Source organism: Solanum verrucosum, unplaced genomic scaffold, assembly GCF_900185275.1.
Source record: "Solanum verrucosum unplaced genomic scaffold, falcon-dt-bn FXZP01000220.1, whole genome shotgun sequence".
Taxonomy (NCBI): domain Eukaryota; kingdom Viridiplantae; phylum Streptophyta; class Magnoliopsida; order Solanales; family Solanaceae; genus Solanum; species Solanum verrucosum.
In genome coordinates, this window is record NW_026020308.1 from 1,462,365 (window position 1) to 1,478,450 (window position 16,086).

The 16,086-nt window shown below is 32.3% G+C and overlaps 4 protein-coding genes and 2 non-coding genes across 6 annotated transcripts in view; 2 read left to right on the plus strand and 4 right to left on the minus strand.

Moving 5' to 3' along the window:
• The window catches only part of LOC125835145 (peroxisomal membrane protein 13-like), a 49,385-nt gene that overhangs the window by 30,176 nt on the left and 3,123 nt on the right, over positions 1–16,086 (minus strand). The window lies entirely within an intron of this gene.
• Positions 115–690, plus strand: LOC125835150 (NEDD8-conjugating enzyme Ubc12-like). The gene has a single exon (XM_049514287.1). It carries the CDS (start codon positions 115–117, stop codon positions 664–666), a length of 552 nt encoding a protein of 183 aa, XP_049370244.1. The 3' UTR covers positions 667–690.
• Positions 1,970–2,076, minus strand: LOC125835156 (small nucleolar RNA snoR100). The gene has a single exon (XR_007443396.1). It is a non-coding gene; the product is annotated as a small nucleolar RNA snoR100 (small nucleolar RNA).
• LOC125835155 (small nucleolar RNA snoR100) lies at positions 2,182–2,288 on the minus strand. The gene has a single exon (XR_007443395.1). It is a non-coding gene; the product is annotated as a small nucleolar RNA snoR100 (small nucleolar RNA).
• On the plus strand, positions 4,669–7,872 carry LOC125835144 (GDSL esterase/lipase At1g29670-like). The gene is made up of 5 exons (XM_049514282.1): positions 4,669–4,956; positions 5,666–5,790; positions 6,123–6,368; positions 7,249–7,477; positions 7,631–7,872. The coding sequence occupies exons 1-5, from the start codon at positions 4,713–4,715 to the stop codon at positions 7,858–7,860; spliced, it is 1,074 nt and encodes a 357-aa protein (XP_049370239.1). The 5' UTR covers positions 4,669–4,712; the 3' UTR covers positions 7,861–7,872.
• On the minus strand, positions 8,764–13,000 carry LOC125835153 (chromatin-remodeling complex subunit ies6). Its single transcript, XM_049514291.1, has 3 exons — positions 12,736–13,000; positions 9,123–9,190; positions 8,764–9,014 (listed from the first exon to the last, which is right to left on the minus strand). The coding sequence occupies exons 1-3, from the start codon at positions 12,908–12,910 to the stop codon at positions 8,883–8,885; spliced, it is 375 nt and encodes a 124-aa protein (XP_049370248.1). The 5' UTR covers positions 12,911–13,000; the 3' UTR covers positions 8,764–8,882.

Below are 16,086 nucleotides of genomic sequence, written 5' to 3' on the forward strand. Positions count from 1 at the left end.
GTCACATTTACAACTCCATCCACAACACCGATAAATAATGCGAATCTCCTCAACTTATTTTATTAATTAAACTTGTAATTGACATCGCGAATAATATAACATTATTACTTAACCATGATTAATTTGTTCAAAGTAAAAGAAAAACAAAAAGAAGCAGCTGAAAATGCAGGATCAAAAACACCAATTAAAGAACAATCAGCCTCAAAATTACGTGTTCATAGAGATATTAGTGAATTAACTTTACCACCAATTTGTAAAATTGAATTTCCAAATGGAAAAGATGATCTTATGAATTTTGAAGTTACAATTAAACCTGATGAAGGTTATTATCATGATGGTATATTTCCATTTACATTTCAAATTCCATTTCTTTATCCACATGATGCACCAAAAGTTAAGTGTAAAGTCAAAGTTTATCATCCAAATATTGATTTAGAAGGTAATGTTTGTCTTAATATTCTTAGAGAAGATTGGAAACCTATTTTGAATATTAATGCTGTGATTTATGGTTTAGTTCATTTGTTTACTGAACCTAATTATGAAGATCCACTTAATCATGAAGCAGCTGATGAATTAAGAGATAATCCAAAGATGTTTGATTCGAACGTTAGGAGGACTATGTGGGGAGGACATATGAATGATGTGTATTTTGATCACGTTTTATAACTTGAAATAGAGAATTTGAAGTTTGAAATAACACGAATTTTTAGATTAATTTTCTTTTTTCTCTTGTATTATGGTTAGTCATGCATGGTTAAATTGATGTCCTGCCCTTTTAAATCATACTTGTTTTATTTATTAATAAATCCAATAGTAAGTTCTTCATTTTCAGTATGTGCATTATGAGTTTTTAGATTTAAATTGTGTTTGATATACAGATCGAAAAATTACTGTCACCAAATTCTCTCCCATTTAATATATTTGAATATAAAAATATAAGATGAAATTAATAATATTAATGAATATCAAAATATGTAGAGAATATTTTGTTCTTACCAAATTTAGAGAATAGTTTTCCAAAATTAATTGATTTAATTATGATTATGATGCTTATCAATATAATATGATTTTGACATTTAAATTTTAAATAAGACACATATCTCTCATCTAGGGTGTTCATAATTATTGGTTAAAAAATCAAATTTAATCAACTTAAAAAAATCAATATTTGGTTTGGTTAGGTTTAATTGACACCAAACTCCCCACCATTTAATTTTAAATTTTAATTAACTTTCAAATCCATTGCTTAAATTTCAATCCAACTATTAAAACTCCAAGTATAAATTTATCAAAATTCATTACTTTTATCTCTACTTCACATCATATAGTCACACTTTCTATGATAATAACTTTGGTACCTCACATCACATTCACATTTTCTTTTAATTGAATCACATCACTTTTGTAATAATAATTTTTACCTCAGGTCATATAGTCACGCTTTCTTTGACACGATAAGTTAATAATAGAAGTCCAATTGTATATTTTTTTCATTTGATTTGATTTAGTTTGAGAAATCTAAAAATCAATTAAATTAATTTAATTTTAATTTTAACCAATAACCAAACTAAACTTAACCATGAACAACTCTAACTATATACATAGGTTTTTGCTATTATTTTTAGTATATATACAAGGGGTTTGATTCCTTGAATCAAAACTAGAGGCCAACTCAAGGTTTAAATGGTTCAAAATTAACTTCAAATCTTAGGTACTATTTACATTTTATTTTTCAAATTTAGTAAAAATCCTAAAATATAATAACTTTGGTGAAAAATCCTAAATTGTAACTTCCAATGCTTAGCCTCCCCTTTGTTTAAATCTTCAATTCGTTTTGTGATTAAATCGATAAGTGTCAAAAAATACTTTTAAATTATACGAAATTGAACCAAAATACATTTAATTAATAATTAGATCTAAAAATATTCATCCGATAACATAATTGAAGACAATTATTTAGACTAATTATGGATGTGAGTCTAAACCAGGCCGCCAAATCAGGAAGAAATCAGAGGTAGCAGACATGTCGACTCAATTAATTCAATTTCTGTACACATAACCATGCTTCCTTCATTCAAATTATCCAGAGCATCGGCTTAATTGTGCACAGATCATATCTATTTTAACGATATTCGTCGAAAAATTATACTGTATACATAAATTAAAAAAGAAGAAGAAGATGAATGTGAGTCTAAACCAGGCCACCAAATCATAGAGAAATCAGAGGTAGCAGACATGTCGACTCTAATAATTCAATTTCTGTACATATAACCATGCTACCTTCATTCTAATTATCCAGAGCATCGGCTTAATTATGCACAGATTTAAAATAAAATTAACACACAAGAAAATAAAATGGTAGTATTGAAGCTTGAAATTATTGCTCGGTAAATTATAAGAGATGAGGAGAATATATATATATATATATATATATAGGGAGCTGCTAGGGTTTAAGATTTTATGGTATGGATTGATGAAAAGCCCAATATTAGTTAGATGGGCTTTGTAATTTGTTGCTACTTGAAGCCCAGATTTTCTTTTTTGGATTAACTTTGAAGCCCAAATCAATGTTGAGGAATTGACCAAACATACAACTATTATATACAATTGGCAATAGAGCTGTCAATATGGGCTAGCCCACCCCATCCGGGCTAACCCATACAGGCTTTGACATTTTACGGGTCAGGCCAGGCTAGGCTAGCCCATTTTTTGTGTGGGCCAGAAAACGGTCGGCCCAACCCACAAGTACGTGGGCTACAGGCTTGCCGGGCCAGCCCACTTTTTAAAAAGTTATATATTTCTTTATAATTATTAAATTAAATTATAAATTATAATTTAAAAATATTATCATAAATATCGACAAAACAATATTACATGGTGTTAATGTTACTACTTGTTAATCAAATCCACAAATAAAATTATCTTTATAATATTTATTGAGTTTTTTTTCAAGTAAAAGTATAAATATCTAAATAAAAATATTAACTTAATTGTTTTGCAATGATCACAATAAAACACAAAAAATATGACAATATTCCAACCATAAAAAAGTAAAAAATAAACTCCTTAAAAAATCATGAAACTTATGGTGTATCTAACACTTCATGAAACCTATGGCGTATCTAACCCTTCATGATCATCTTCATTAAGCATATCTGAATCAACTTGTGGGAAGATTGTCTTAACATCTTCATTTTCATCTGCAATTTATATGTGGTTTCAATTAGTTAAATATTAAAAAATAACTAAATTGAGAATTATAATATTCAAATGTACACAAAAATATATTACCAGTTTGAGAAAAACTATGTAACCAGTTTTGAGTAGCAACAAGTGTTTGAACATTTTCATGGTGGATGCAACTTCTATACATAGTGATTTCCTAAAAAACTTTAAATAGATTTTGAGTTTGGATCTCTTTAATTTTAAATTTTAATATTATATTATATTTTTTAATTAATTTTTATTGGCCCACGGGCCGGCCCTACCTATATTTCTCAAGTCCCACAAATCAGCAGGCTTATTCAGGCCGGGCTAAAAAGCTTTTTTCTTAAATGGGCTCCAAAATTTTTAGCCAAGCCCTATTAAATCCCGGGTTAGGCCAGACCGGCCCAACAGGCCTAACCCATATTGACGACTCTAATTGGCAATATATAGCCCAATATTAATTAGCAATTAAGGGGTCGTTTGGTAGGAAGTATTAGGAAAAATAATTCATGTATTATGTATGGTACTATTTAGTACTACGTTTGGTAGGAATTTTGGTATATGAATTAGTTATACATCCTACATGGTATTATAGGATGTATTACTAATACATTCCACTTGGAGGTATTAGTAATACATAAGATATAATACCATGGGATAAGTTTATGTAAAAATAAAAATATCCCTCAAATAATTTTGATTATATATTTTTTTTTTATGTTTTATATTTGTACTAGTAAATTTATTTAAATAAATTAGTTTACAAATTATTTAGAGAAAGTTGTTTGTTACTAAATAAATTCAATACAAATCAATACAATATTTTGAAATGTGAGTTGTTTAACATTTACTAATTAAAAAGACAAATATAACACCACATGACATTTGTGATCTTAATTAAATGTATTATTTGTTGATATATATATATATATATATGCGCGCGTGCACGTGTGCCAAAGAAATAAGAGAAAAGGGTCGGAATTAACTTATTTTTAGATAATTCAAAGGAGAATCTTAGTAATTCCGAAAATATTTGAATTAACTTATTTTTAGATATTTTTTACTTTTAAGCATTTTTTAATTTTCTGAGACACATAAGCTTAAAAAGTAACAAAAAAAAAGGTACCTACTTTTGACTTTTGGCTTAAACTATTAAGTCACTTAAAAAAAAACTTATCCAAACACCCTCTTAGTTTGTTGACTAGTTAAACTTTCACTTTAACGGTAAGAATGTAATTTCACCATATAATCCTCTTACCGTTTTCCTTATATCCAATTTTTATTTTTTATTTTTTTAAAAGGAAAAGGTATCTCAGATTTGTTGCAAACACTATATTGTGTGGGTTTGCCATCTTGCAACTACTTTGTCCTTCATAGCCTATCTCTGCCCGCAACTATTGGAACAACATTAATTACGCCTCAATCTCCTACAAAAAGAAATTTTTAAGTAATCATCATTTTCATTTTTATCTTAATTCTTCTCTCAAATAATATCTAATACTAAAATGATTGCTCGTGTTAATAACGTAACAATCACTACAATATTGATAATCCTGAACTTTATAATATTAGTTCATGGTGCATCAAAAGTACCTTGCTATTTTATTTTTGGTGATTCATTACTTGATAATGGAAATAATAACAACCTAAATACAGAAGCAAAGGCTAATTATCCACCTTATGGCATCGATTTCCCCAATGGACCTACTGGACGATTCACAAATGGACGCAATATGGCTGATATTCTTGGTCATTTTCTATTTTTGATATTCCGATTAATTTACTTTGATTCTTGTAAGGTCGATTAAAGAGGGAAAGCTTTTTCTAGCAAGATTTTTGTCATTTTGTTGCTCGAACCCAATGCCTTTAGTTAAGAGTGGATGAGGTGTCATTTTGTTTTACATATAATATATTTATATGCTAATTTTTATTTTAAAAAATATAAAACAGAAAAAATAAGGTCTCTCGTCAAAATTGGTTTTGAGCCACTAATATTATTGAGTTGCCCTTGATATTAGTTAACACAACCAATTCATTCTTAACTATGACATTAAAAATACAGGGTACTATTCCTATTCTAATACATCTTATTTAGTACTATTCCCCTATTCATTTAATATAGCCAACAAAATTGTCAATAAAAAAATGATATCAGTATAACTAATTTCAACATACGAATATATCTTATTTAATACTATTTTACCAAATGACTACTAACTTATTTGCATGGACAAAGCTAAGGTACCCGAATGGATTCATTAAATCCCCTTATTTCATCGAAAAACTACACTACGTGTACCCTTGTATTTATGTGTGTGTTTTATATAAGTAGTAAATGTTGTCCTTGACTTTTTTTGTATGTTAAATTCTTTCTATTTCAAATTTCTTAAATGAAAATCCTGATTTCGTTATTGCTTATTTGTTATTAAATCTTTAAAAAAATAAAATATATTCACAGGGGAACTGCTAGGGTTTGATGACTACATTCCACCTTTTGCAAGCGCAATTGGTAGGGAGATCTTGCAAGGTGTAAATTATGCCTCTGGTTCGGCAGGAATTCGTAACGAGACGGGAAGTCATCTCGTAAGTTATATACAAACACATATCATGAATTTATTAAATTTAATATAAAAATTCAATGGCATAATTTTTTTCGGTTACTATCTAACTAATGATTTCAATAGCTTTTCAATCTTTAATATGTCCCCTATATGATCAAACTTTTTTCTAGTTAATCAATTACATTTAACCTACTATCTAATGAATGATGTTCGTTTACATGTGATAAGACTAAAGTTCAGGTAAAAATGATTATACAACCAACATTTTATCTTTTTATATTTATATAAACTTTAGTCAGATAAAAAACAATGTAGACAAGTCTAACAGATAGAGTTCAATAAATTATTTTACAGGGCAATCGGATATTTTTGGATTTGCAACTTCAAAACCATCACAACACAATTTTACGCATGGTTGATTTAGTGGGAAATAGAGTTGCAACCAATGCACACTTGAACACATGCTTGTATATTGTTGGAATAGGCAGCAATGACTACATCAACAACTACCTTGTGCCCAAACGTTACTCAACAAATAGTTTGTACACACCAAGTCAATATGCAACATTATTGGTACAACAATATGCTCAACAACTAAAGGTTCAACATTAACTTCTTTCACTACTTCAATTTTTCATTCTTAACTTGCAAATTAATTTAGAAAGTTTTCAAAGATTATTATAGTGTTAAAAGGGTATGTTGTTGTTGTTGTTTTAAGAACATTACATTGCTAAAAGAGTAAATTGTTACCTTTTTTTCTGAACTATGTGAAATGGAATATATTTGTCCTTCTTGGGGTTAAATATGTTCTTGTAGTTACTAGTTGGGGTCGAATTTGCCCCTGAACTATGCAAAATGGAATAGACTTATCTACCATTAATAGTTGTAGCCAAATTTGCCCCTGAACAATGCAAAATGGAATAGACTTATCTACCATTAATAGTTGTTGTCAAGTTTACCCCTAAACTATGCAAAATAGAACAAATTTGTCCTTTGATAATAGCTGGGGTCAATTATGTCTTTGTTGTTCTTAGTGGAGGTCAAACTTGCCCCCGAACTATGCGAAATGAATCAAGTTTGCCCTTGTTTTAAAGGTGAAAGCTTAGCACTAGGTGATGTCATGTATCACACAGTTAAGGATGATTTTTTTTTTAAAATGGAAGAAAAAGTTGAGACCTTTTACCTAGTTCAAGGGCAAATTTGGACACTTTTACCTACTTCATTTTGCATAGTTTAGAGACAAATACTAAACAAACTACTTCTAGATGTCTTTGAACTTTTGCTTTTGAATTATAGCACAATCATGATTTCCTATATACTGAATGATTAATTAGCATCGCCTATATGGCTATATATATACTATCTCTACAAGTAGGGATAAAGTTTATGTACATTTTATCCTATTCAGATCCAACTTGTGAAATTACACTACGTATGTTATTGTTGTTGTAATACGACTATATATTTGGTTTGATGCTAGACTTTATATGAAGATGGAGCAAGGAAAATAGCCCTATTTGGATTGCCCCAAATAGGTTGCATTCCACAAGAGTTACAAAAACACAATACAAGAAAGTGTGTGGATTCAACAAATGAGGCAATCCAACTATTCAATGAGAAGCTCAAGTCTCTTGTAACTGATCTGAATACCAACTTCCCACAAGCAAAATTCACCTATATAAACATGTATAGCATTTCATCAATTATGAGTACGTACATCAATCTAAAGTTTTATTTTTCTCCATTTAAAATGATGTTATAAGTGTATAGAAAATCTCGGAACCAACAATGTTGTTATAGAGACGTTTGACTATATAGAGAACGACTCTTTAATCTATAAATTCTATATATTTGTTTTGCAGGTACTCTTAGTTTCTTGAATTATCCATGCTGCAATGTTTCGACAACAACGGCTGAAGGACAATGTGTTTCTGGACAAGCTCCATGCCACCTTAGGGCAGCACATGTGTTTTGGGATAATTTTCATCCTACAGAGAATGGGAATGTAATTGCTATTATGAGAGCATACAATAGTTTTCTACCTTCAGATAGTTATCCTATGGATATTAGTCATTTGATTCAAAGTGGATAATAGCTGATCTGAAGTTTATTGTTAGGACAAATAGATTTATGGTTTAGTCCTAGTAGTCTATCGGAAATAGCTAGTCTCTCTAGTTTCTACGTTAACAAGATAGAGGTAAGGTTGTGTATACATCACCTCTCGTGGAATGGAATTGCACTGGGTATGTTGTGTTTTTAGATTCTTTTGAAGGTTGTAATGATCTGTATGTAAACGAGTTGTTCTCCAATTTTGGGCTACAACTAATGGAAAGTCCAAAATGGTATGTAAATGAGTTGTGGATATGACTACCTAAACTTTCACTGTATTGGTGAGGGTTCGTTTCTCACCTTGTAATCTTCTCCCCTCATTTCCCCATCACTGTGAGATTATTGGAGAGCTGCTTGCGGAAGAAATAAGTTCCTCTAGTTATTCATGGCTTTCCTAGCGTAAGAGGAAAGCTCGGAAGAGAAAATAACCCAATCTATTCATTTTGCTACGGGAAAGGGTTATGCCCGAATCAGAAGTCAGAGAGCTCTCTTCTCTTCAAGAGCAGCAGACAAATCAAACCCATACTGGTGTTTAAAAATTTGGGAGAGCAGAGATAAGACAAGGTGGTGAATGACGAAAAGGGAAGGCCCATCACGTCCTTTTGAGCGTGCAAGTTGTTGGCTAGGAGGACTGGTAAAAGAATGAAACTTCCATGGCCATGGTTAACAAACCAATTGAGGAAGAACAATCTTTCTCAGCATTATCAGTCCTCCCTAGTTCAGTAAGAACGAGAATTACGGAGAGATTACCAGCTCTGGAGAGATGAGAGCGGAAAACTCATCGGAATCCATGATTAGCTAAGCAGATGAGTTTCCAGAGATCAAAGAGCCAATTCAGTACTAAATCCCCATAGCAATTTTACGAGATCTAACAAAACTAGGCTACGATTTATTCTCTTAGTACAAGTCAAAGTACAGTTATGCACCTGAGCATTCAGAAACGGCAACTTCAAACGTCCATTACTTCCCACATTAATTTACAACTATCTATTCTGCGTTCTGCACCTATCTCAAAACAACAGCTGCATTTCTGAGAGCCAAGTACCTCTGAACATAGTCATTAGGGAGAGACCTTATTGCCTTGAAAACCTCAGTATTAGCATAACGGAGTTTAGTTCTTGGGTCAAAATATGGTGCCTGCATGTCAAACATAAAAGACATTGGTGGGAATGCACAATAAAGAATCAGAAAGCAAGCAGACACTTAGACCATATAATCGTAGAAGGCACTCAGTTGAAAAGGTACCTCGAATCCTGTTATGTCGCATATCTTTTTGCCTGGATGCATAGAAGGTGGCGTTTCAATGTTAACATCTGCGGAGAAAGAGCAAACAAAGTCAAAACCTTGAAATATTCCTCAAGCTACGAATTATAGAAAGGAATATATGCAAAATAATGCCTCTAAACTGGGAAACAAATACTCTGTTGGTCCTGAAAACATAATTTGAACGAACAAGTTGTCCAGTGATTGATGATAACCGTGCAGCATATAAACAAGAAGGATATCATTTCCCCGTCTACAATTCAATTCAAAATATAATGGTCTGCAATCACCTTCTAGCTAATAGTCAAATGTCTGGGGGTTCGGAGACTGTTAGCAAATGTTCTGTGATGTTGCTGGAAAATGCAGCAATTTTCAAGGCGATTTTCATCAGGCTTGACAACAATAGTGCAATGCCGAAAATGCATCTAGATTACACAACCTAATTACTAATAGATCTTAGCAAACACATAATGCTATCCCAACCATTAGCAACCACAAAATTGCCAGAGCACTAAAAGTAATAGCAATATCTGATCTGCCTGAAAGAGTTCTTCAAGCAAATTGGGTAAGAGCTATTACTACATGGTCAGGGGAACGTGGTTGCAATGGGAAATAAAAACTGATGACATGATTTGCAGCTCAATGTGTCCTAAGAAAGAAAATAAACCAACGCTCCGCATTGAACTGAAAGTTCTTCAACTCCTAGGTCTCACAAAAGTTGAAGTGTATTGAGTCAAGGAAATGACACAATCAATTTATTTTTTTTAAAAGTAGTATCAATGATGGGTTTAGTAATTTGATTGTCATGATCTAAAAAGTACAAAATTGAACTCAATCTTTATCAAGTTACGCAACAAGAATTCAATAAATTGTTTGGGCATTTCAGAATGGATATTAGATGTTATAATCAAAAGCAGTTTTACCTACATCTATTTTTTGTCAATATGCTCATTGGGTATGTTAAACCACAATTTTCAACCAAGTCAGCAGATCAAACTCAGTAGCAAACCAAAACCACTCGACAGAGGTTTGGCTACCCATCAATTTTCTCTTAAGGCAAAGAGAAATATTTGCATACAAACAGAATCAATATTCAGCAACTGAACTAAACTGAATAAATATACCTACATTTTATATTCTCATATAAAAAAATAAACTTATATTGCCGAAACCCAGAATGCAGCTCCATTCTTCATTACAGGCAAACAAATTGAAGTGCTAGACACATGATTCAAGATCAAAGTACTATGTATCTTAGTCTGCTTATGCCACTGATCTCATAATGCCCACAGAAAATTAAAAACAATAAAGGTTGATAACGGGAAATGAAAATGTAGCAATGCTATAGTTTTTTTCGAAATTAAATATTTTTTTTGAAATTATGTAGCAATGCTATAGTTATGCTAAACATAACATGTTTGCATGAGTTCATCTGACATTTCCTTCTCCATCGACCACAATCAATCATCAATGGAGAAAGTTTAGGTTATATTTCTTAATATTGAGAGAAAATGGGCATGAGTGCAGTTCAATCTTGTGGTGTATACGTTTGTAGTGAGTTGGACAATCACTCATTTCTTTTGTATTCGGAGCGAGAACCTATCTAATGGATAGGATAGAGGTCTTCTAAACCTTTGGTAACTGTATAGGTTCAAATCGTATTGGACACAATCTATTTCCATATATATCTTTTTTCAGATTTCGATAGCAAGAAAGAGGAACAGCAGTTGCGGTCCATAAGAGAGGAAGGAGGCCCTCCTCCAGGAAAGAAGGAAACTAATTCTATTGAGAGAGTAGCAAAAGAACTCTACTAGCCTAGAGAGGCCTGGAGCCATAGAAAAAACACCTATTTCTGTACCGGTTACGGAAGAGCGAAAAGGGGGTCAGATTTATGCCGATGGCAGCAAGAGTAAGTCACAAAGCTTGTATTGCTCTACCACAACCTGTTTCACGGTTTAGGCAGCTCCCATTTCGCCTACCACTGAAAAAAAAACGAGAAAATGATCAAATCGTCCTTAATGTATAGGGTTGGACTAGTTTGGTCACCACGTATTTTTGCATCTCCCAGCCTCATTGTCATTAAAAACTGTTCACCTAAAAAACAGCCTACACCAGCGATCTCATGCGATCACCATCACTGCCGCAAGACAACACTATTCACCACCAGCATCGAGGATTCATTTTTATTTCTTCTCACAGACCAGAGAACTCTCATATCTCTGCACCGACAGTCACCTATAAACCTCATTCTACCTACCTTTCCATTTCACTTATACATACAAGTTGTGCAGCCTATCATGGCTTTAAAGCCAAAAAAGGAAGAATAACAGTTGAAAGAGGAAAGGAAAAAAGAATTCTAGAGCCTCAGCCGGGAAACAACCAATGGAGATATAATATGTTGTTGAACTTTCCTTTCCTATTTTCTTTTTTCTGCTTCTCCTGGTAGAGATCCCCATTTGCCCAAATGTGGGTGTGATGTTCTGTGTTCATAGTATCCCAAAAGAACAGCATTTATAGGTTAGAGCTTGCAGGAAATGCAATCAAGTAAATCTTATTCTCTTGCCTAGCCATGTGTCGAGCAAGATTTATATGGAGGACAAGATGCGAAAAGTGAGACTAACATGGTTCATGCATGTGAAGAGGAGATGCATGGACACCCCAGTATGAGGTGTGAGAGGTTGGTTATGGATGGTTTCGGATAGGTAGTTGTAGGCTGAAGAAGTATTGGGAGAGGTAATTAAACAAGACATGATGCAACTTCAGCTTATCGAGGGCAGGACCATATATAGGAGGCGATGGAGGATACAAATTAGGGATAGAGGGTGAGTTATAAAGTTGAGTGTTGTCTTAATCACCCTTCATACTAGCAGACAGTAGCCGTATATTACTCTTGTAGTTTCTTATTATTTCATTTCTGTTACTATTTAATGTTTTTTGTACTTCGATTATCGTATTATTTTATTGTAGGTACTTTTCCATATGCTCTATCATGCTTTCTTTAGTATATTGTCTTGATTGCTTCATTCTCGTTGTTTTTTTTTTTCAAACTGCTTCATAATGCTTTTATTTGAGCTAGGAGTCTATCAGAAACAAACTCTCTACCTCCAAAAGCAGGGTTAAGGTCTGCATATATACTACCCTCCCTAGACCCCACTTGTGGGATTACCACAGCTATGTTGTTGTTGTTGTTGGGTTGTTCTGAGCTTTTGTGTTTATGGCAGCCACCAGAGGTACACTTGAAACACATCCCCATTACATTTACTCATGGTTTTGACTCTATTATTCATTCAGCATAAGCTAAACCTAATGACAGAGTCCTTAATCGACTAGCTAGCGAACTCACTCGACGGGCGTTGTCATTGGGAAGCTGAGAGTGGAGCTCATGAGTAGATTATGGACTATTTCAGTTAAGAATCATACATTTAATGCAAACAAGGACCATTTCCATCATTTTTTTGAAAAAAAAGACTCCAATACAACAGCAGGATGAATTAAGAAACTGGCAATATAAATCAATAAAATCAACTAATTCAACAATGAGGTATAAATTCAGAAAAATTGTTGTAAAAAGCTTAATTGGAAGATCGAAACTCACAAGTAGGTAGTTGAGGAGGATAATTTTCGTAATTTTCTGCTTGTATAATCTGCTTGAGATGCTTCCAGTGCCGTCCTCTAGCTTGTCCTTTAGGGTACTTGTCGTACATCTGAATCTTCTTAAATTTCATGTGAGTTGGAAGTACTAGTTCTGCTTCTAACACTTCTCGCTCCATTAATTCAGTTCCGACCTCCGATTGGTGACGGCGATTTACGGTGGTGAAGTTCCTGCCGATGATTCTCCGACGGGGAAATAAAGGGGTGCCAGATGAGGGGAATTAAAGCGGGTTTTACTTATTGGGCTTGGATCTTAACCCGTAATGATGTCTATGGGTTATGATCTTTTCTTTTTTTCCTTTTTAGTCCCTTACAATTAAACAATCATTATCTTACATTCTAACTTATAATTAGTGTAAGCGATCGTATTCAAATATAATAGAGTAAATTTTAGGTTTAGCAAACATAAAAATCATATTTGTATGTTATAGTTATAGTTGTATAATTGCGCTCCATATCAAACTTTATGTTTGCTATAACTATTAATATGTATATTTCGGTATACATATACAAAAGAATCAGTTGTATAATCTGTTTCGGTATATATATACAAAAGAATCAATTGTATAATTTGTATTTGTATAAAGCGAGAAAAAGAGAAAGACAAAAGAAAATTGGGCAGTGAAAAATTTGTATTTATATAACTATAAGTGTATAGGACGAAAATATATGTATTTATATTTGTATATACAATTTTCTCTCGCTTTATGCAAACACAAACGCAAATTATACATTTGTGTTTGTATAAAGTGAGAGAGGCGAGTGAGAGTGGCGAGCGAGATTCTCTGGGGAGAGAGGCAAACGAAAAAGATATGTATATATACAGTTTTCTCTCACTTTATACAAATACAAACACATTTTATACATTTGTGTTTGTATAAAAGTGAGAGAGACGAGGGAGAGACTGCCAGCGAGAAAACGAGAGTGGCGAGCGACAATTTCAGGGAGAGAGGCGAATGGCAACAGTTTGCTACGGGTTACAATTAAATCAAATTGTGGTTATAACATTTAATTTGAATTAATATTTTGCTATTTTACACAAAATTCAAACATGTGGGCGGAAAATGCTATCCTACTTTATTGTTACGTAGCAATAGAAGCCTGCTTATGCTGCTTCGGCGGTGCTTTTTCCGCCCTCTCTTCACTCTGGACAAGAGCGCTAGTGGACACGGGGAGGAAGCAGGCAAAGCGTGTCGTTCGTAAAAGTATGTGATGATTGGTTTACTTTAGGTTTTATTAGATCTTATTCTGTAAAAGTATAATAAATTGGGATTATATTTGGTGCAATATTAACTTAAGATTTAAATGATGTTTTTCTAATGGATATAAAGATTATAATTGTTTCTGTGGCTGATAATTAGTGACACTCGAATAACCAAAATAGCTAATGAAGTCATTTTCAAAATTTTTGTATAAAAAAAAAAGTTATACATACATATACATTTATACTATTAAGAATTTCAACAACAAACATAACGTATATTTATACAAATTCTAGCAACTTTAGTTCTTCACATATATACATATTCCAATTACATACTCATAGAAACGTTTATATACACATTCTACATATACATTTATATATAAACAATTATATACACACATTATAACCTTATACACAATTTTCCACTCTTCTTCCATTTCTTCCAAACTACTCCGCTATTGGCTCAAAAATATCCTTTTCCACCTCTGCAATCTCCGTCTCCTTCAATTTCAACTCGAGCAAATCCACCTCTCTAACCAGTTTCATCACTTTCAGGTACTTCAAAATTCACAGATCTAGTTTTTTTTTAGACAGTTTTGGATAGCTAATTCCATGATTTTGAGTGAGTTGATTCTGAGCTACTAAATTTATTACTGTATGTGCAATTTTTTAACTATTAGTTTTATATGTACAGTATTATGTGATGAGCTGTAGGAAGAATTTGTATATGGATATCAACTCGAATGTATGGTTTATTTGAGGAATGAAGCAGATCTAGGTTTTTATTTGGTTATTAGCAATTATTTAGTTTTTGGATAACGTCTTAGTTGCTAATTCGGGATTTAGAGTCGGTGGATTAGGAGCTAGTTAAGTTAATTGTATGTGCAGTTTTTTTGTATTAATGTTTACATATACAAAATTGTGTGATGAGCTGAAGGAAGTAGTATATGTTTATCCACTCGAATTAGGCGGATCTAGCTTCTTTGAATTTTTTTGAATAGGTCTGGATAGCTAATTCCAGGATTTAGAGTGAGTTGATTCTGAGCTACTAAATTTTACTATATGTGCAATTTTTAGTAGTAGTTTTACATATACAGTATTGTGTTATGAGCTGAAGGCAGAATTTGTATATGGATGTCCACTTGAATGTATGGTTTTATTTATGGAATGAAGCAGATCTAGGTTTTTTGGCTATTAGCAATTAATTAGTTTTAGCTGCAAATTCGGGATTTACAGTCGGTGGATTAAGAGCTAGTTAAGCTAATTGTATGTGCAATTTTTTAAAACTAATTTTTACATATACAAAATTGTTTGATGAGCTGAAGGAAGTATTTGTATATATCTATCCACTTGAATTAGGCAGATCTAGCTTCTTCTTTTCTTTTGTTTTTTTGAATTTTTTAAACAGTTTTGGATATCTAATTCCAGGATTTAGAGTGAGTTGATTCTGAGCTACTAAGTTTTACTATATGTGCAATTTTTTTAACATTAGTTTTACATGTACAATTTTGTGTCATGAGCTGAAGGCAGAATTTGTATATGGATTTCCACTAGCATGTATGATTTTATTTAAGAAATTGAAGCAAATCTATGTTGTTTTTTGCTATTAACAATTGATTAGTTTTTGGATACGTCTTAGTGGCTAATTCGGGATGTAGAGTCAGTGGATTAAGAGCTAGTAAAGTTAATTGTTTGTGCAATTTTATAATATTAATATTTACATATACAAAATTGTGTTATGAGCTGAAGGAAGTATTGTATATATATCTATCCACTTGAATTAGGCAGATCTTGCTTCTTTATTTTTTTTTTGTTCAATTTTTTAAACAGTTTTTGATAGCTAATTCCATGATTTAGTGAGTTGATTCTGAGCTACTAAATTTTACTATATGTGCAATTTTTTAACATTCTTTGTACAATTTTGTGTCACGACCTGAAGGCAGTATTTCTATATGTTCCACTCGATTACTTTTCTAGATTACAAATTAACTATACAAATGATAAGTGTTAAACTCTATTTCGAACAAAATATACACCTCTCAATATACATTCAACTTAAATTGATGATAGTTAAAAAGGAAATCTGATTTT

Excerpts from the sequence above, each read along its gene's own strand:
- LOC125835153 (XM_049514291.1), bottom strand. The coding sequence starts at position 12,910 with ATGGAGCGAGAAGTGTTAGAAGCAGAACTAGTACTTCCAACTCACATG. Across the intron at positions 9,191-12,735 it reads TCCTCCTCAACTACCTACTT|ATGTTAACATTGAAACGCCA; the intron begins GTGAGTTTCGAT and ends CTTTCTCCGCAG. Across the intron at positions 9,015-9,122 it reads GCGACATAACAGGATTCGAG|GCACCATATTTTGACCCAAG; the intron begins GTACCTTTTCAA and ends TTTGACATGCAG.
- LOC125835150 (XM_049514287.1), top strand. The coding sequence starts at position 115 with ATGATTAATTTGTTCAAAGTAAAAGAAAAACAAAAAGAAGCAGCTGAA.
- LOC125835144 (XM_049514282.1), top strand. The coding sequence starts at position 4,713 with ATGATTGCTCGTGTTAATAACGTAACAATCACTACAATATTGATAATC. Across the intron at positions 4,957-5,665 it reads CAATATGGCTGATATTCTTG|GGGAACTGCTAGGGTTTGAT; the intron begins GTCATTTTCTAT and ends ATATATTCACAG. Across the intron at positions 6,369-7,248 it reads AATATGCTCAACAACTAAAG|ACTTTATATGAAGATGGAGC; the intron begins GTTCAACATTAA and ends GTTTGATGCTAG.